General features: G+C 38.2%; 1 protein-coding gene across 2 annotated transcripts in view; it reads right to left on the reverse strand.

Moving 5' to 3' along the window:
* NUP58 (nucleoporin 58) overlaps nt 1-17,557 on the reverse strand; it is a 39,607-nt gene extending 22,050 nt beyond the window's left edge. Inside the window, exons 1-7 of one of the 2 annotated variants that reach the window (XM_087436288.1) lie at nt 17,326-17,557; nt 12,098-12,240; nt 10,986-11,021; nt 8,185-8,334; nt 7,407-7,544; nt 4,934-5,044; nt 671-695 (exon numbers count right to left, since the gene is read on the reverse strand). In XM_087436288.1, the coding sequence (XP_087292414.1) occupies nt 671-695; nt 4,934-5,044; nt 7,407-7,544; nt 8,185-8,334; nt 10,986-11,021; nt 12,098-12,240; nt 17,326-17,432 (710 nt within the window). In that variant the 5' untranslated portion in view covers nt 17,433-17,557. The remainder of the gene's footprint in view (nt 1-670; nt 696-4,933; nt 5,045-7,406; nt 7,545-8,184; nt 8,335-10,985; nt 11,022-12,097; nt 12,241-17,325) is intronic. The other variant, XM_087436289.1, reaches the window with a different exon arrangement.
* Between the last annotated feature and the right edge of the window lie 2,898 nt (nt 17,558-20,455).

The raw sequence follows: 20,455 nt of genomic DNA on the forward strand, positions 1-20,455 counted from the left end.
AGCTAGACTGCAGTCACAGGTCTGCTACTACTTCCCTGATACAACCTTAGGCCAATCTCAGTCTCTTTCGTCTTCCTCATTTATGTAAGAGGCTCAAAGATACACAAGATGTTTTGGAGGAGTGAGCTCGATCACTTATTTACAAATGCTTTATTTAATGCAATACAAACTGGGTGAGAAAATATAATTGGTAATAAAAATAATGATCTTCAAACATATGTCTGATGTATATGGAGGCTATTCTCCCTCTTCATCATCAGGAAATAAATGGTACTTACATAGTAATTTCTATATAAAAGGTATATATGTTTTCACTTATATATATAAATAAAAGGTGCTCCAAGAGTGAAGTTCCATGAGTAGTTCAATATTTAATAAGTTAAAAAAATGCATACATATATTTGTGCTTATTGTATTATTCAGGGAAAAGCCAACCACTTCCTAGGAAAAATTGATTATAAATTTTTTTAATGATTAAAAATTAAAGACTTGATCTTTCATAATCTTTCCAGAGCATATATTTATTATTTTATTTTTGACAAAAAGTAGTTGAAAGTATTTTTCTTCTAAATGCCTAGGTTCCATTTACTTCCAATCGTACCATCTGCCTACAATTTAATAAGTAAAACTCTTTAATTAAAATATTTTAAAAGTTAAAATATAAACTTACTCTGGTCTTGTTCCTGTTTTATCACCTAGAAAATTCAAGAAGCTTTGTGTGACAACAGGTAATTTAACAATGTATTCCAAATACAAATTTTAAGTTAACACAAACTAAGGTAGAAATAGAAACTGTTAACTCATGATGTCGACTGGTCAAACTCCAAATATAGCGTGTCATGGAGACATGTTTATGTACATATAGACAGTTATGTAGCTGATTTGCATCTATTTCATTCTACAGAAATTATCCTCCTTTTTCAATTATCTTCCGTGAAAAATATTCTTGCCTAGCAGTTTAACTCCTGAGAGCTTTACTTGACACATTTTAAGGTCCTATCAGCATAGAATACTAAAATATGTCAGATTACCTGAACTTCTCTAAATACCGTACAAAAGCAGCAAAGTAAAAAACATGAAAATAGTTTTTAATGTCTGCAGACATATCAACAGCTCTCTCAGTAATAACACCTATTTGATAGTTGTCATTAATAGCATACATCTAAGAGTAGAAAAGTAAAAATGCTCCTTCAGCAAATGATGCAGTGACTCCCTTTCCGCTTTTCCAAAATTTATTTCTGACTAGAAAAACAAGAACTTCTTAAGACAACATGGAAAATACAGAAAGACACAAAACTTCATCCTACCAGAGAACCTCAATGGTTCTTTCTAGCCTTTTTCTGCACTTAACACATTTTTTAAAGCAACCAGGATTATCATAAACTTATGATACATAAGTTATTGTATCATTACATATGATACATAACTTATTGTATAAGTTACATTTTAGCATTTTCTCAGCATGTTGGGAATATTTTCCATGTCACTCACGATGACTTTAAGTGACCATACAGTACTGATGATGTAGCTGTATCATAACCTTTATGCCCAACCCTTTTCTTAGCACATTTGCATTCACTATATAAAGAATGTTGCTGCAACGAATGTCTGTATCTACAAATACTTGTGCACTACTTTATCTGTATTCCAAGAGGAATTTATAGGTCAAAGACTATACCAGGGAAGGCCTCTGACATACTACCAAACTGACCCCTTAAAACAATTGTCCCCGTTTACTTTTCTATCTACTATGAATAAGAGTACCTTTTCCGTCACACCCTTAACAATGAACATTTTTTTTAAAAAATCATTGCCAGTATGTAGGTGAAAATGTCACTTCATTATAATCTTAACTCATATTTCTTACAGTACTAAGTAAAGCAAAATATATTTCAAATGTTAATTAGACAAGCATATTTCTCCTTTTGTGAGCTGCCTGTTCATGTTATTTGTACATTTTTGAGGTCTTTTTCTTACTGACTTCTAAAAGCTATTTCAACATTAAGTATATTAATTCTTTGTCTCATGCATATCATATTTCATGTGTCTATTTCTAAAATTAGATCCTTATATTTGTTAAGATACATGTCGCTTTAAGAAATGTTAAAATGTGAAAAAATAAGCATTTATAAATCAAGTATTTTACTTTCAATTTGTCAGTTACCTTTTACCTTTGTACGTGGGGTTTTTTTTTGTTTACCTCTTTACCCAACTGTAATTTATTTTTCCACACTTTATATTTCATTGAATCTAAGATTTTTTTCTTTCATAGTTTGACATTTCTGAAATTGGCATCCATGTTCTATAGACAGTGCCTTAGATTTAATGAGACACAGTAATACAAAGTAGGGATTTATTTTTTTCCAAATCAACTTTTTTATTGACTAATGTATTATTTTGCTATGTCTTTACTATTCCATTTTTATTATATTTTTAAAAATTCATATACACACAAACGTGTATATAAAACTTGAGCCTGTTTCTAGATTACCACTGACTCCTGATTAGTCTACCTAACCTTGCCTCAGTAACAAAAACTTCTTAACAGTTCTCCACATCTACTCTTGCCTTCCTTTCCACATGGCTGTCAGAACGCTCTTCTTAAAATACAAATCTCACCAAGTCACATATCCAGATCAAAACCCTTTAGTGGATCCCAATTGTCTTCAGTACAATTACAAAACTCCTTAACATGGTATACAAGGCCCTTCGTGATCTCTGGAATCCGATCTTTCTGTTCTGTAGCTACACTGGCCTTCTAGCAGTTCTTCAAAAGGGCCAAGATCATTCTCATCTCTAGGTCTCACTCCATGCTGCCCCTTCTTCACGAAATGCTGTTTCCTACCTCTCTTCATCTGATTAAATCCCACTGATAACGGAGGTCCAGACTAACTGATATAGCTACTAGAGGAAAAGAGAAATCCTTTAGACTAAAAAAAGAATCCCTTGGGGCCAGCCCCGTGGCATAGTGGTTAAGTCCGGTGCACTCCACTTCAGCAGCCCGGGTTCACAGGTTCAGATCCCTGGCACAGACCTACACCACTCATCAAGCCATATTGTGGCAGCAACCCACACAGAAAATAGAGGAAGACTGGCACAGATGTTAGCTCAGGGCTAATCTTCCTCAAGCAAAAAAAGAGGAAGATTGGCAACAGATGTTAGCTCACAGCAAATCCTCCTCACCAAAAAAAAAAAAAAAAAAAAAAAGAATCCCTTGACACACATAACAGATTAAAGGGAACTGGGATATGGTACACGTAGCCAAGAGCATTTATTCTATGTATTCCTTTTGCTCAACTCTAGCTAAGGCACAATATGAGAGTAAGACGATGGAGGTGGGGGGCAGCAGGGGAAAAAGAGAGGGGAGATTAACTCCTTACATTTCTCTTACTCCTTTGCCTCAATCTGCCCTTTCAACATGGAGCCTAAAAGCAATCAGCGAAGACAGAAGTAGTCTCATGCTTAAAATAAAAGTAGTTGGAGGGTCAGGCTGCTTCAAATGAGTAAAAAAATAAGCTGCTAAAACATCTAAGGCTATTTTTCTAATTAGAGTTGCCACAAAGAAAACTAAGTAAAAACAAGAGATAGGACCCTATGTTTAGAAATTAGTCTATTTTCATTCAAAGAGAAATAAATCTTTAAGTTTTTTTAAGTTTTTTCAGTTTAAAAGGATTTTAAGTTTAAAAAGATTTTACCAACTTTTAGGATAGTAATTCACCCTAGAATAGCATCTTCTTATAATAAAAATCATGTCCAATTAAAAAAATTCTTAGATATACGGACACTGAATATTTTACACCTTCATCCATTATCTCATTTTAAGTTCTTCAGAGAGATTCAATGTAATATGTATGTATATACTCTAGTGAAACATGCTTTCATCAGAAGCAGAAGAGATGTTGCAAAACAAAACAAGATGAAAATATCACACACACGGAACCAACAACAATAAAAAAAATTTTCAAAATGAATTTGGATTGGCAAATATTTAAAAAGAATATTCAGCATGGCAAGAGCAGAGTGAGAGGACATTTCCATACTGGCTGGTGGGTAAATAAATTGGTAAAACCTTTCTGGAAAGCAATTTCACCATATATACCAAGAGTCTCCAAAATATCCCTCTCTTTAATCCAGTAACTCAATTTCTAGGTATTTACCCTAAAAAAAAAAAAAACCCAAAATATGAACAAAAATTTCTAACAAAAGCAAACACCAAGATAGCATTTATTATGTGCCCAGCTCTATTAAGGTTTTACAAGTAGTAATCCTCAAACCAATCTCATGAAGTAGGTACCATTATTTTTCCCCACTTTATAGATAAGGAAATTGAAGCACAGAGAAGAGAAATAACTTGTATAAGGTCACAGAGCTTGTAAATAGTTGAGCCAGGATTTGAAGTCAGGCAATTCAGCTCCAGAATTGGCACTCTTAAATTACAATACTATGTGGCCTCTCTCCATAAAAAGATGCCCAATACAGTCATACTTCCCAGAGGAAAGGAACTGAAAACAAACACTAACAATAGGATGACTGTTAGGTTGACTAAATTGTGATATATCCATTCATAAAATTAGTACTAAGCAGCATTAAAATATTTTTAAATAATTACTGACATTGACAAATATTTGAGATATATTATATGAGAAAGAACAGGTTATAAAACAATACATATATCATGATCCCAATTTAAAAATATATATTAATACACACACATTAAGATAGCTACATAAGACAAAATGCACATACAAATCTCATTTTCCTACAAAAATAAAATCTTAAATGCACAAAACACACAAAATTTGTGAAATATAATGCAAACAAACTTAAAAGTAAAAACTCTACTACTGAATATATAACTAATAATCTTTCAGACATAAGAATTTAAGTCCTCAACAGGACTGTTAGAACATAAAATTACAATAACATTACTTACTCTTTTTATCTGATGAGCTACTAAAATCTATACCACCAAGGCCTTCATTGCCTGCAGTTGAAGTAGCTGCCGTGGTTCCCAAAGTCAAGCCTAAAGCATTCTGTCCAAGTCCTACAAATAAGCCAAACATCATTTACAAAGTTCACCGAAAGTCTTTATAATCATTTCCCCTTATTGACGAAAGCACTCAAATGCTTTTAGATTGGATCCCAGATTTTCTTCATACTTGATTTAGGCAAATAACAAGAAACAAGTCTAGAACATGCTTTGGACAAAGACTGATAATCTTGCTTGGATTCAATGGTATATGCAGTTTGGATGATGTGATTTTTCTTTATTAAAAGGATCAGACTGTATCTGTTAATTCGATATACGTGGACACTCAATTTTATTCGTGGTTTTTAAACCCCCTCTACAAAAGCAGTTTTAGTTTATATATTTTCAGATGAATACATTTTGTCTTCCTATCATGCTTTGGAATTATATATGTTTAAAATAATCTAGCATTGGATGTGTTAAGTAACTCAATGGGGGGAATCCTTTTACAATGTATATGTAATGTATATCAAATCATCATGTTGTACACCTTAAGTATCATACAGTTTTGTTAATTATACCCCAATAAAGGTGGGGAAAAATAAATAAATAAATAAAATAATCTAGTATGAATTTACAAGATTTTTGTATAATGTAAAGCAAATAGCTTTACTATTAATGAAATTTAAAGAACTGATATTGGAAGTCTTACAGTTCAAACATCATCAAAATTTCACACTCCCAAGTTCTCTTCATAAAACCTTTGCAAAAAGGAGCAGACTTTTTAACATTTAGACGTTTATTTAAATCCTACCTCATGACAAAAGGAATTAAAGCGGCTAGACTACAGTTAATCTTAAGTCATTAACGTATATTGTGAATCAAAGTAGCAAAATTTCAAAGATCTTGCATTGGCAAATTATCTAAGTCCATGCATTCCCAACTGCAGTCCTTTTTAGACAAGATGTTATTTACTTTAAAAGCAGAGGAACCAGTAGGATGTACTGGGTAAGAGCATGGGATAACTGAAAACTGGATTTAAATCCTGGCAATGTGTGAAAAATGTAGCTAAATAAATAACTGCTATTAATTTTTTTAAAAAATCAATGGCACCTTTAGGTTAACATAACCATAAATTAAGCATTGACTACTGTGTCAAGAGCCTAAGAAAAATCAGAACAGACCTAAAAACTCAATAACAAGACACAAAAACAACCCTCTACCTCTCCTTTCTATTATTTTTGTGTTTTGCTCTCATAGGAATGTTTGGGAGAGAGGTTTAAATATTTACCCTGCAAAAAAATATACGTTATAGTCATCTAGTGATTTGGTTATTAGAAGACATTTTGAATACCCACAAAGTTAGACAATAATGACAAAGATAAGTATTTGAAAGATCAATGCAAATTTGAACACTACAAATTTCTACAGGTTATCTTGACCAACTTCTTTTCTCCCCTTGCACTGACCTGAAATTTCTCCATTAAATTTGGTACCTGAATAGAACATGCGAAAGAACTATAGCTGTAATAGAAAACATCAAGACATATTTCTTCATCTCTCGCACACAGTATCAGTATCCGTAAAGTACCAGTAACGTAAAGTAGCAGATACACATTAGGTGCTCTGTAAAACTTCCGAAATTAAATAGCCATTATAAATTAGCCTAAGTACTACTGGAAATTCTGTGATTTCAACATGTATCAACTTTTCCTAATCTGTGAATTGTCAAACAGAAATTCTTGATGTTAACAATGCTATTTGAGGCAATTACACAATTTCTTCAAATAAGAAGGCTTTTCTCACTCCCACAAAGCCCCACTTGCTTTCCTAAATTGGCATTAACTATAGCCAATGTTCAAACCATCTGTAGAATCCTTAACATGAGGCTAATTTCAAAATAAGCATGAAATGAGAATTCAACCCAAGATATAACATATTAATTCAGTATCCTCTGCCAGGTGAACTGGTACTTTAGTATTTTGCCTGACTAAAATAAAATTATTTAATATTCGTGTTTTAAAATTTTGCCTTCAAAACATGCTAATACCCCTTCCTAATGTCTATAATGGAAAGCCATTCCTAGAACCGGGGCTTAAAAGGTCAAGTTGTCTTACAATGCATTTAGGTGCTACACCATCCACAACTATTCCACTGCCATTTATTAAAAAGACAAGTTTCTCTAGAACAGTTTACTGACCAGGGCCCCTCTCTGTTTCCTTATCTAGTCAGTCAATATTGAGAAACAGGAAAATTTATTTCTAAAATATGGCTAAGATGTCCAGTTATGTATAAAAAACATTTTATAATTCAGTTCTTATACTAAAGGGTTATATATACAGGTTAAAGAGACAAAGTGACCAGCTTAAAAGGCTAAAATAAAGTAAATTTAAATATAAATATTTACTATTTCTGGAGAGTAAATACCATCAATTACCTGATGTTGCTGTGTTTGTACTCTGGAAGAGCGAACCTCCCAAACCAGCTAGGGCTCCCCCTAAAGAAAGGCCTGTTGATGCAGTCGTAGTTGTGGCTGTTGTTCCACCCAAATTATTCAGAGTAAATCCTGTGGATGCTATAAAAAGTGAGATTATAAGCCTTCACAAAGAAACATCATTCCTAAGAACACCATAGAAAATACAAAACATTTTCTCAAAAAAACTGATGTCCATGATAAAACTGGCTCTTGGGAAAAACTACTCACTAAAAATAAAATTATATATACTTAAGAATAAAGAGAAATAGCACTTTCAAAGCAAAACCAAGTGACAGAAATAAGGGCTTTGGGTAATAACAGAATGGTATTAGGAAACTGATTTCGGACAATAATAGTTTTCAACCCAGTTCACCAATTTCACCTTTAAAATTGAATGAATCCTAAGCCAGGCAAGGTTTATGTAAACTCTTGATGCTTCCCTGTCACCAAAATGCTCCTTGAAAACAAAGGAGATATTTAATATTTTTACATTTTATCTCTCTTACCCTTTCCCTTGCTTCGCTATGTAAACAAAGACCAACTTCCAAGATGGCCTCTGCTGCTTTAATGCCCAATGCTGATCTTCTTCACAAATCAATTTAGTAGGTCAAAACTGCTAAATGAATGAAATAAAAATCTTCCCAAACTGAAGTTATCTTTAATAAAGGTGGATACCTATGCTAACCAAATAAAATTAAAATTTAACCATAAAATGCAACTTTTTTCCATTCCGCCTCACCTGCTGGAGTTGACGTCAGAGCAGACGAAAGAGTAAGCCCACTAGCTGAGGTAGAAGTAATAGGTAGAGCAAATGGTGTGGCAGATGCTGCAGGTTTATTGAATCCTAAACTGAAACCTGTTGTAGATGCAGACGTAGCAGCTGGTGTTCCTTCAAAAAAAAAAAAAAATCCTATTTTACCATAACTGTATATGTATTATACCAGTTTCAATCAGGATCCCTAAAAGTTTATGATCCTACTTTTTGTAGAGAGAACAAAGATGTTATGTACTTGTGTACGTATGAGAGAGAAAAATATAAAAGTTGGAACCAAATCATGGTGAATACTGAAAAGATGGACCTGTGAGTCAAGAAAAGCAAAATACGGGGCCGGCCCGGTGGCGCAGTGGTAAGGTTCACGCGTTCCACTTCGGCTGCCCAGGGTTTGTTGGTTCGGATCCTGGGCGTTAACCTGCTCGCCGCTCACTGAGACATGCTGAGGCAGCATCCCACACAGAAGAACTAGAAGGACCCACAACTAGGATGTACAACTATGTATTAGGGCTTTGGGGAGAAAAAAGAAAAAAAAAGAGGAAGAGTGGCAACAGATGTTAGCTCAGGGCCAATCTTCCTCAAGAAAAACCACAAACAACAACAAACAAAAAGAAAAGCAAAAGAAAGTCCAATCAACGTGGTAATATTGAAATCCAACGTCAGTTCTACCCCTAGATTTACCTAACACAGCATTTATTCTTCCTTTCCATTGTACTCAGCAGAAAAATAGTCCCTCTTCTCCAATAGTATATAAATGACCACTCTCTACTGCTTAAAATCCTCTTCCTTCTGACTTCTGTTTCTGTCAGCTCCCAGCTCTCTTCCTACCCCTCCCTGTGCTACTCCTTTCAGTCTGCTTTTGTAGATCTCCTTTCTCTGTTCACTTCGTAAATGATACTCCCTATGGTTCCACTCCAGCTCCCCTACTTCCCAAAAGATCTCACCCACTTTCCGAATTTCCACTATAGGTACATGGGCCTAAATCTACATCTACCTGAGTCTTCATTGGCTAGCTCTAACTGGATATCCCTTTGGACCCCTACATGTCTCCCTCTAAAAAACTTGCCTAAAAAAATCACCCACCGTGGTCAATTCAATTACCCAAGCTAGAAACCACAATCATCTTTGGCATCCCTTCTCTCCCCTGCATTCTATTAGTCACAAATCCTGTCAATTCTACTTCAAAGACATCCCTGGATTACAAGCATCCTCAAAAACCTTAGGTCAGGCCATATCTCTCTCAAGCATTATTACAATAACCTCTTAATTTGTTTCTTTGCTATCAGTCTCTTCCAACCTCTAATCTGTTCTTGGAATTATCTCAGTTACTTTAATAAAGAGAGAGAGAACAACAACAAAATAATACCCTGGTGATTCCCCCAGACTTAAGGTTCCCATTAGCTCCACTAAGGTTCCCATTAGTCTCTAAAATAGAGTCTAATGGCTTGGTACACAACTGCCTTTCCTATCTGGTCCGGACCTGCCCTTTAAATCTTCTCTCCCTACCATTCCTACCTCTGAATCCTAAACTCCAAGAACAAAGTATTTTTCCTATTTCCCTGGATCCTTTTATGTTTGGGCCTTTGCCCTTTCCACTCCTTCATCTGGAATAATGTTTCCTTCCCCCAAAATAAACTCCAACTCTCTTCTTCCTCTGCCTTCCTTGGCGTCTTTCATACATCTGTTAGAGCATTTATCAGATGACACCAGAACATATAATACCTGCCTGTTTCCTTCACCTCACAAGAGACTGAATGTCTTGCTCAGGTATTCTGCAGTTCCTGACATCAGTACCATTCTCACCACCAGTACCACTACCACACCGACAGCTAACACTGAATGTTCAAGGCATTATGTATACCCAAGGCCACTGAGTTAGGAAACAGTAGCTGCTCAAAAATAGTAAATGAAGAAATGTATGAATCACCTGCATTCAGCTTCTCCTGAAAGCACTGAGACAAAAGCAGCCAGAAATTATCTTCTGGATTGCCCTTATCACAACTGGAAGTTCCTGCCAGAGCACAGTGCTTTGAAATCATGTATGGGTTCTACCATCTCAGAAAATAAGGGGACCTAACTGCTTGTCCTTGTAGCCAATCCTGTCTAAAACTCTGGTGCTGAACAGACGTGTTGTGTTTTCTGTTGACAAGAGGTAAGTAGCACCCAAATAAAGTCCACCAATCTTTAATTTATTCCCATTTTTAATTTAATTTTAATTGAGGTTCTTCAATGCCCTTTCATTCTCTCATTTCCTTTCACATTATTTACTACCATCCAGATTCAAGACAGGCTGTAACCCTAGTTATCTACATTCCCTTCAGCATATCACTATAGCAAACTACAACGTTTTTGAGGGAAGGGAATCCAAAAACTTTTTAGTCCAACACCTCATTTTATAGATAACTAAAAGCTGCCAGATATTACCTGTCTAAGGCCTCACAACTATTTAGAGGCACAACCAGGGCTTAATTCCAAGACTTCTGACTATAGTTTGGTGCTTTTTCCACTACCAGGACTTAAATGACCAAAAATGTAACGTGAAATAAATTTCCAGAGAAAAACCATTTCTGTATTTAAAATTTTTTTCTGAATTAAAAAAAATACTATATACTCACTGATTTTTTTAAAAACTCAAATACTGAAAGTTAGTATCTGTGATCTATTTTTAGTTCCTTACATGCTTTCTTCTATACCCCAGGTCTGTGAGTTATTAAGAAACAGAAGAGTAGAAAACCACAGATCTGGGATCTTTCCTCAAAAATTCTTACCCAGAGTTAATCCTGTAGTTATAGATGTTGCTATTCCTGGGAACAAAAAGAGAAATAAAACTTAATCATCAATGGAAGATGGCATTCTTTTGGTGTGTCATAAGGGCAAGAGTTGGAATCACCTTCAGGGAGTCATAACACTGCTAATAAGACCAACAGGTATCACAATATCTTCCACCATAACCACTCCCTAATATAAGCACTCTTCCTATAGCACAGGTTTGCATATCACAAGCTGTACAGAATGTCACTAATTAGGAAATAAGATTTGTAAAATGCAAACAACTATTGTTAATAACAAAATTAAGCAAGGAGGAAAAAAAGCTACTCAAAGCAAAACACTGGCACACAGAGCTGTCTCAAGAAGCTCCCTGGCTGGTCTCATATTTACTCCTGCAGTTCTTTCATATTCTATGTGTGGCTGTGAAAAGTGTTGTAATCAAAGCTGGAAGGTCAATGCAAAAGGTGGTAACAGAGACCAAGAGGCTCTGAAGGTAGAGAATAAAGGGTAAAGCAGGAAGCAAACTTTTTAAATGGCAGCTCCAGTGAAACATTTTTAGCTTATAATAACAAAATACCCATAAGTAATGAAAAAAACTCTTTATTATTGAAATGTCCACCAAAAACCTTTACCTCTTGCCCTTTTCTTAATGAAACAATTGTTTTAATACAAAAATTTAAAACATCTCTTAGCGATATAAACTATGTTATAGCAAAATAAGGTGCTGACTGTCCCATCCATGCTACAGTTAATTAATGTCCAAATTGGTCAACCTGACTTAACAATCTTCATTAAAGTAAAACGGCATCACATAATCTCATATAAAAATTTTAATTACTTTAATTCATTATATTTAATGAGATACATCTTCTTTAATTCTCTAAATGTGTGTGTGTGTGTGTGTTTTCCTTCCATACACTAAAGTAGATCATAGCTGTGACTGGGCCTATCACTAATTCCACATCTCTATATTTCTTTTCATTGTAGTAGTTACCATTTTTAGGTCTGCCACCAATGATGATTCTTGTAAAGGGAAGAGATACAGGACAGAACCTAAAAAAAGAATAAATATCTCAAGCCTACTCCCTGAAAATGTGACAATCCTCCTTACCTGTATTTGTTCCTCCTAGAGTGAACCCACTGGCAGGTTTTGATGCAAAGAGCCCAGTTCCAAAACCACCTGAAGCAGCAGATGTAGTTGCTGGAGTCGAGGTGCTTCCAAGTGTTCCAAAATTGAGCCCCACAGAAGGATTGCTTGTTTATAAAAAACACAAAACAAAGACTACTAGAGCCAATATTTACTTAAGAGAAATGAAAATTAACTCTTCAAGGTTAATTCTTTTCTTTCATTTAACATATCTAATACATCTCCATAGGATACAAAAGGAACTAACAATTTACCTTTAACCAACCAAGTTCAAATATTTTTCTGTTCTCTTTAAAGATTTTATTTATTTAATTTTTTCCCCCCAAAGCCCCAGTAGATAGTTGTATGTCATAGCTGCACATCCTTCTAGTTGCTGCATGTGGGACTCGGCCTCAGGATGGACGGAGAAGTGGTGCCTCTATGCGCACCCGGGATCCGAACCCGGGCCACCAGCATTGCAGCGCGCGCACTTAACCACCAAGCCACAGGGCCGGCCCTGTTCTCTTTAATATCCACATATAAAATTAGTCTTAAAAAATACAATCCCAGTCTTCAAGAAAAGCATAATCTATAGCAATGAGGATTTTAGACCCCAAGTAATCATAAACAGGTTCACACATATTCTGCTTTCACCAGTTTTTGTTTGAAAGCTCACATATTTTAAAATGGCCATAAGGAAATCCTACAGATGTAGATCATTTTCCTCTTAAACTACTCATGCACAGTTCACATTGCTAAACTCATTTGTTCTTCACCAACTACTAATATAAAGGAAGATATATCCAGAAATAGAAAAGTTATTCTAAGTTGTCTTCGCCATCTCTCTATTGCTATATTACCATATTCATGGTGGTGGGGGGGTATCTTGCCACCAAAAAAGCAGTAAGAAGAACTGGGTGTAGGGGGAGGGGAGAGGGACAAGAACAGACATATCCAAGCAAGCGTAAAATGCAAAGCAAAATTACCCTCTATTAAGATTACGTCCTCTATCAAGATTATGTGTTCATCAGCAGAAATATTCAGCGAGTTTTTGAAAGCTTAAAAGAGCAGCTGATAATAACAAGTGATGTGAACAAAGTTCACCACTGTTCAACTGTTCTTATCAAGTCTCAGAGGCTCAGATTTGCTATCTATAGGCAGGAGAACAAATCATGAAAATAAGCAAAAAGTCTTGACAATGTGACACTCCAAAAATTATGTAGCAGAGTTAAGAGAGATTATAACAATGTGTATAACATAATGGGAAATCCCATTCATCTTAAATATGTATCTTTATTACTTCTCTCCTTTCCTTCCATACAGAATAATCACCATGAGAGAACCCAATGTCAGTTTTAAAAAGCTTAAAAGCCAAGGGTGTTTCAATTTAAGAGGAAGGCAGTAGTGTTGTGGCTGGGTTCCAGTACCAGCTCCCCAATGTGCTGCTACTTGTGTGACATTACTCAACCTTTTTGAGCCTCTATCGCCTCATCTGCAAAATAAGAAAACAGCATCCACTTAACAGAATTTTTTATAAAGATTAAGAGATTATGCAGGGTGAATTAACTTCACTCAACAAATGTTGTTACTACTGTTATCACTAACACTTATAAATTCAACTAAACACATTATGTACAAGGTATCATGGCAGCTAATCACTGTGAGGGGAATGGAGAGGGAGGAGTGTATTAATGAGGTAGAACTTGAAATCAGTCATCAACACCGAGTTAGGAAAAAGGGGAGGGCATACCCCAAGTGGGTCGTAGTTTACCACTGATTTTAAAAATGATCCCCATGAGCACACATGTGTGTGCCCCTGGGTGTATGAAGTAGAGGGGGTTGGCAGAGCAGGGCTGCAAAATCTCACAGATCTTTAAATACTTAATCAACTGAATTAAAAGGTATTTTAAGAAACATTATTTGCAAATTTTGAAGACATCAAATTAACAAAATGGTTAATATGCTCCCCTTCCTCCCAAACAAATCAGTGATTCCATTTGTTTCTACTGTTATTCCACAAATATACAAAAGATGTACAGTGAAAGTATGTATTTTTAGTCAATTAAAATATTTAAAATTTCTTGACAACTTAAGATAACTGAAGACACACTGAAGTGTTTCATAACTAAAGTTGAAAACATTACCAAAGAAATACACCGAAGTGAAATCTTCTTACTCTACCAGAGAAGCAAAAGAAAAATTTCTCTGTGGCAGAGAAATTTACTTACTTTAACAAAAACAAAAGCTACCCCAGACCTGACCAATTATTGCCTCAACCCAGTATTACCTGCCAATGCCACAACAGGATGTCTTGTAGAAAAGCCAAGTTGACTCCAGCAGGTCAGGCATGTTATTTTAACTTCCCCAGCTTGCCTTATGTGGACTTAGTAACTAACAGAATAGCTAACATTTATTGAGCACTTACTAAGTGCCAAATACTTTACACGCTTTATCTCATTCAATAACTCTCTGAGGTAAATGCTATTATACCCCTTTTCCAGATGCGGCAATTGAGGCTTGGAAACTAACTTCTCCGAAATGATTTACCTAAAGGGACCAAATCACCAGACGACGCTAAGGGAAGTCAGGCCTCCAAACCAGAACTCCAACGGACAGATGTTAGACTATCTCTCCTTCTATTAGTTTATCCAAGCCTTTCAAAAGCCTGTGTAAAGTTCTAGTTTACTACTAATAATTCATTTACTCAGTCACTCTACAAGTATTTATTAAAGCCCTTTTCATATGCCAGGCATTGTCATAGGGACTGATGATGGAGTAGCAAATAAGACTCACGCTCTGCCCTCAGGAGGTTTCTAGTCAGTGAGAAAAAGAGATTAATTAATCATTCATTCATTCAACAAATATGTATTGAGCTCCACTCTGTCAACTAGAAAAACAGTAGGAAAAGGCCTCCACCACCATGGAGCTTACATTCTATTGCTGGGATCAGACAACAAACAAGTCAACAAAAAATACAGCGAAGTGATTACAGTAATAAGTGCTATGGTACAGAGTACTATGAGGATGGAGACCTCCTCTAGACTGACAGCTCAGAAAAGACCCCTCTGAAGCAACCATTAGTGTCCCCAAAGTAGGCATCAGCTTGGCATACAGGTCAGGTAGTAGTAAGGAAATTCCAAGCAAAGCGAATTGCCTTAAAGTGGGAAGAGGTTTGGCCAAGCCCACCTGGGGAACTGAGAAAAAGCCCAAGTTGCTAGAGCACGGTTTTTTAAACTAAGATCAGGACTCATCAGAGGAGTATAAAATCAATTTAGCAGATCACAACCAGCATTTAAAAAAATGAAATGGAACAGAATAGAAAATATCAAACGGCATCACACGAAGCAACGGTAACTATCTTTCTTTGAAACTTTGTTTCAGTTACTTATTTGTGTGCCTCTACTGGGTGTTAATGTAAATGTTATTTATTTTTTTTTCCCCCAAAAGACTCAGGATGAGTTTGAAGAGGTTCCAGGTTATTTAGACCTTGCGGATCATGGTAAAATTTATTTTTACTTCATTTTAACGATAGTGGAAAATCACTGAAGAGAGGCAAAGGGAATTAAAAAGTCACTCTGGTTACAATGTGGTAAAAAGATTGACCTAAAAGTAGATTTTTGAGACAGCAATTGGGATTCCGTTGAATTAATCCAAGTAAGATATGGTGGGAGAAGTTTTCCTCAAACAGGAGAAAGGTTACTGGTTAAACACCTGGCAGTGATCATAAGTATTTTTGTAAGAATGTCAGCCTCAAGAGAGTAGGACTCTTATTTATCTTACCCTGTAAAACAGAGCTTACTACATAGGAGTGCAATAAATATTTGTTCCATGAAAAATAAGAGCTTGCAACAGGGTAGTAGCACTGGAAATGAAGCAAATGGAAACTGAAGAATTAAAACTATCAGCCCTTGCTGAGTAAGTGTGTAGAGAGAAACGGAGGTATTAAGGAAAACCCTCAGATTTCTGACTTGACTGCGTAGTCTGTGACCCCCCACCCCTTTTAATACAGACAATGCTGAAGGTATTTTTGCCTTTTTAATCTACAACCACATTCTTCAAGCTTCAGAAGGTATCTTGTAACTCATTCTATGTACACTTCCTGATTTAAGGAACTCCTCCAGTTTTATCCTCAAAAGACTGAGTTCTAAAGATCAAATGTCTCATAATTAGAATGATCTTTAACTATTTTAATTGCCTCTTTCTGGACCTCTGCTACCCAAATTTTTGTCACCACCTGAAGTGGTGGTGTAGCAAGTTGCACAAAAACGATGAATATGTTACCTACGTCTTGCAATTTAAGTAAAAGACAATGTGAGTCATTACAACACAACATTCTCACTTATGATATACTCATTTGCACATACTATACTATTCAAAATTATCACCAATACTGTAGAAAGTATTTAAAACAAACCAAAAAAAGGACAGACAGGGTCCCACGAGGCAGAAAGACTTGAAAGCTTGTTTAAAATAACCATGAAATCATTAAAGCCCTGTAATGTCCAAAACCGTAAACCTGCACTGGAATCTGAATTATCAGGGAGAAATTTTTTTTTTTTTTTAAAGATTTTTATTTATTTTATTTTTTCCCCCCAAAGCCCCAGTGGATAGTTGTATGTCGTAGCTGCACATCCTTCTAGTTGCTGTATGTGGGACTCGGCCTCAGGATGAACGGAGAAGCGGTGCCTCGATGCGCACCCGGGATCCGAACCCGGGCCACCAGCATCGCAGCGCGCGCACTTAACCACCAAGCCACAGGGCCGGCCCCCAGGGAGAAATTTTTAATTGTCTTGCTTAAAATTTTCTACTAATTGTCTTTTAGTCACAATAAGCTATGGTCTCATTCATTCGTTCAACATTCATTCTATGCCTAAGACTGACGCATCGCCAGGGCTCAAGAGGTGCAATCCAGGCCCTTTCACCCCGCCAGACCTCGCTCGGTAGGAACAACGTCCGCACCATCGTAGGTTCTGGGGTCCTCACCACACACAGACCATCGCCCTCCTCCCACCAGGCCGTCGGGAGGGCCCGCGCAGGGCGGCGAGCGGGACGCCTACGAAGCTGGCGCGGGGCAAGGCTTCTTCTCCAGGCCCACCAGGAAGGACACAGCGAGGAGAGAGAGGGGAGGGACCCCCCCCCCCAGGGACCCCCCCCCCCCGCTCCAGGAGCCCCGGGAGAGGACCCGGGCCGGGAAGGCGAGGAAGCGCGGTTACCTAGACGCGCCTGTCCCGAAGGAGAAACCGCCGCCAGTGCTGGTCCCGCCGGCGGCCACGGTGGTGGAGCCCAGCGTGCCGGTCCCGAAGGAGAACCCCGTGGACATGGCTGCCCGGGGCTCCGCGCGGTCGGCAAGCTGAAAGTTGTCTGGGACGCTCCTCCCGCCTCAAAGCCGAGGCAGGCCAGGCAGCATCGCCCGCCCCCAGCCCGGGCCTGGCGGGAACTTCCAGCCCCAGCGGCCGCCAAGACCAGGCCCAGGTGGGTGGAGTTCCGGCGCCCGCCGCGCGCACGTAGCCCACGGGAGCGAGCCCGCCGCGCGCACGTAGCCCACGGGAGCGAGCCCGCCGCGCGCACGTAGCTCACGGGAGCGAGCCCGCCGCGCAGGGAACCCTGGGACGGGGATGGGGTCGGCGCGCCGCGCAAGGCAGCCTGGGAAAGGTGGGGTCGGGGCACCGCCTACTCTGTTAAGAGGAGGGCGCCCGGTTAAAACCCAACCAAGCCGTTTCTCTCGGCGCCTGTGCTACGGTGCTTTGTACTTTATGGCCGTTGACTCTTGACTGTTGCTCATATCCTTTTTTACTACCAAAAAGGACACGCAGAATCCCAGAGTTGGGCAGGCGCTATTGAGCAGTCCAAGCCCCTCTTTCAGAAAAGGAGGCGATTCCAGTCTTTCGTTGGGTGCCGCCCGTTCCCCAGGAAGGACTGAGCGTGTCTGTTCCTGACGGTTTGGAAAGCGATCGATAGTATGGCATACTTGTTTTGTTGTGCTTTGCTTTATTGAGCTTCGCACATACTGCGTTTTTCACAAGACTCTCCGCTAGCAAAAGGATTATGACTCGCTGAAGGCTCAGATGATGGTTAGCTTTTGTTAGCAATAAAGTAGTTTTCAATTAAGGTATGTACATTGTTTTTTAGACGTAATGCTATTGCACACTTAATAGACTCTAGTATAATGTAAACGTAACTTTTACATGCACTAGGAAACCAAAATATTCGTGTGATGCGCTTTATTGTGATACTCACTTTACGGCTGTGGTGTGGAAGCGACCACAGTATCTCCGAGGTATGCCTTGAGTTCACTCATCCGTTCCAGGACGTGAGCAGCACCTTAGCGCTCCGTGGGTGCGGAGCCCGTGAGGGGCAGTCATTGCGAGCCTAATGTGGCGGCCACCAAGGGGGCTCAGAAGAGCGTCCTTTCGTGGGTGGAGTGGCCAGTCCTGTTAGTGGTGCTGAGCCAACAGAACTGGCCAAGCCCCTGGATGTCAAAGGGTGTTGTCCAGTCCACAGGTAGTGTCAGCGTATCCTGCAGTGTAAGTGTCGGACCTGGGGCCTTTGCTGTGGGGCTCCGCCTGGATGGCTGCCTCCGGCTTTGCAGCGCTCAGTCGCCTCTGTGCTACCTACTAGAGGAACTGCAAAGTGGAAGGGATAAAAAAAAGTACAGAAAAAAGTAGAATATAAGGCGAAATATAAGGTTGCTATGAGCGACCTTTAAACATAAGAAAAATGTGGGTTTGAAGAAGCAATTCCCTCTGGCAAAAGGATCAGGACTGGTTTCCTGGCGGTGTGCATTGGAGGTGCTGCCATCGTAATGTGGGTCTTCATTTTTCCATCAAGAATTTTTCCATTACTCTCGCAAATGGTTTTCTTACCTGCGGTCTTTTCCAATAAAATTCATGCCATAAGCAGTCACCAGATTTTCTCTCCTAAAACATAATTCTCACCACAACACTGCCTTGATCAAAAACTGAGTGGTTCCTTACCCTGGCACTCAATGTCCTCTATATGACCAATCTTTCTAACCTCACATCTCACAACTCCTCTCAATGCAGCACTTTCTCCTGTGTTGAGCTTGGGCGTTGCCATCTGCTATGGGCTGAATTGCATCTCTCCAAAATTTCCTATGTTGAAGCCGTAACCCGCAATGTGATGGTGCTTGGAGATGGGGCCTTTGGGAGGTAATTAGGTTTAGATGAGGTCGTGGGGGGGCGGGGCTTGATGGGATTAGTTCCCTTATAAGAAGAGACTCAAGAGAACTCACTTTCCTTCTTTCTCCACCTCTGAGGACACAGCCTAAAGGCAGCCTTATTTAAACTGGGAAGAGAGCCTGTGGGAACCTTGATCTTGGACTTAGCCTGCAGAACTGTGAGAAATAAATCTCTGTGGTTTAAGCCACTCAGTTTGTGGTGTTTTGTTATGGCAGCCTGAGCAGACTAATAAACCACCTCTGTGTTTGTATAATTAAAAAATTAAATGGCATTTTAAATATTATGTCGGTCACTATGGGAATGATAAAACAAAAAAGAAAAGGGACATATTTGAACTATATTATAAAGAAAAAATTCACAATGATTGAACAGGAAGATAAAAATAAAATAATGTGGGTTTTAGAGCCTCAATGACCGAGAGAATGCTATTATCAGTGACGACTGTAGGATAGTCAATAAGAGGACGGGAGATATAAAGTCTAGAGTACTTTTGACTGGAAAAAAAGGTGGATCCAGATGATTTTGGTAGGAAGATAGAAAGTGGCTCCCTATGTCTTTTAATGGCACTTCTGTCTTATATCTGGCAGAGTAGTTTAAGTTATGCTGCAGTAACCCCAAAAATCCCACAGAGAGAAGCGCTGCAGAGATAGAAACTGGAATATTTGCTGAACAGTAGTACAATCTACCATGTGCCTCTAGATGCACCAAGTGTAAGACTGAACCTCGAAGACCCTTTCTCATCTTTTCTGCCTTCTGTTTGTCCTGTTAGCAAAAAGAAAAGAAAATAAAACACTTTACGTCTTTATGTTCTACAGAAATAAAACTCCAAAGAAAGCAGTTTCTATAAGCCAAATTATTTGGTTATTCAATTGAAAAATTGAGAGTAAAATGGCAATAACATAAGCTTTATGCCTGTTTAAGCCTAAAGCCTACTCAGACAGGCAAAACAACGAAGCACTGGAATTTCGCTTAACCCTCCGTACCTAGTGAGAGTAACACATCCTATTCCAAAAGATGGTCCAAATATTCCTCTTCAAGATTATGGGACCTGAACTGTGTATCAATTCTATGTGAATTACTGCTTTCCAAGAATGAAGCAAGTGATTCAGATCCTAAATTCTATGGCAAGCCACTTTGCTTCTCT

This window comes from Ceratotherium simum, chromosome 10 (assembly GCF_057802395.1).
Source record: "Ceratotherium simum simum isolate JZ-2026a chromosome 10, ASM5780239v1, whole genome shotgun sequence".
Classification (NCBI taxonomy): domain Eukaryota; kingdom Metazoa; phylum Chordata; class Mammalia; order Perissodactyla; family Rhinocerotidae; genus Ceratotherium; species Ceratotherium simum.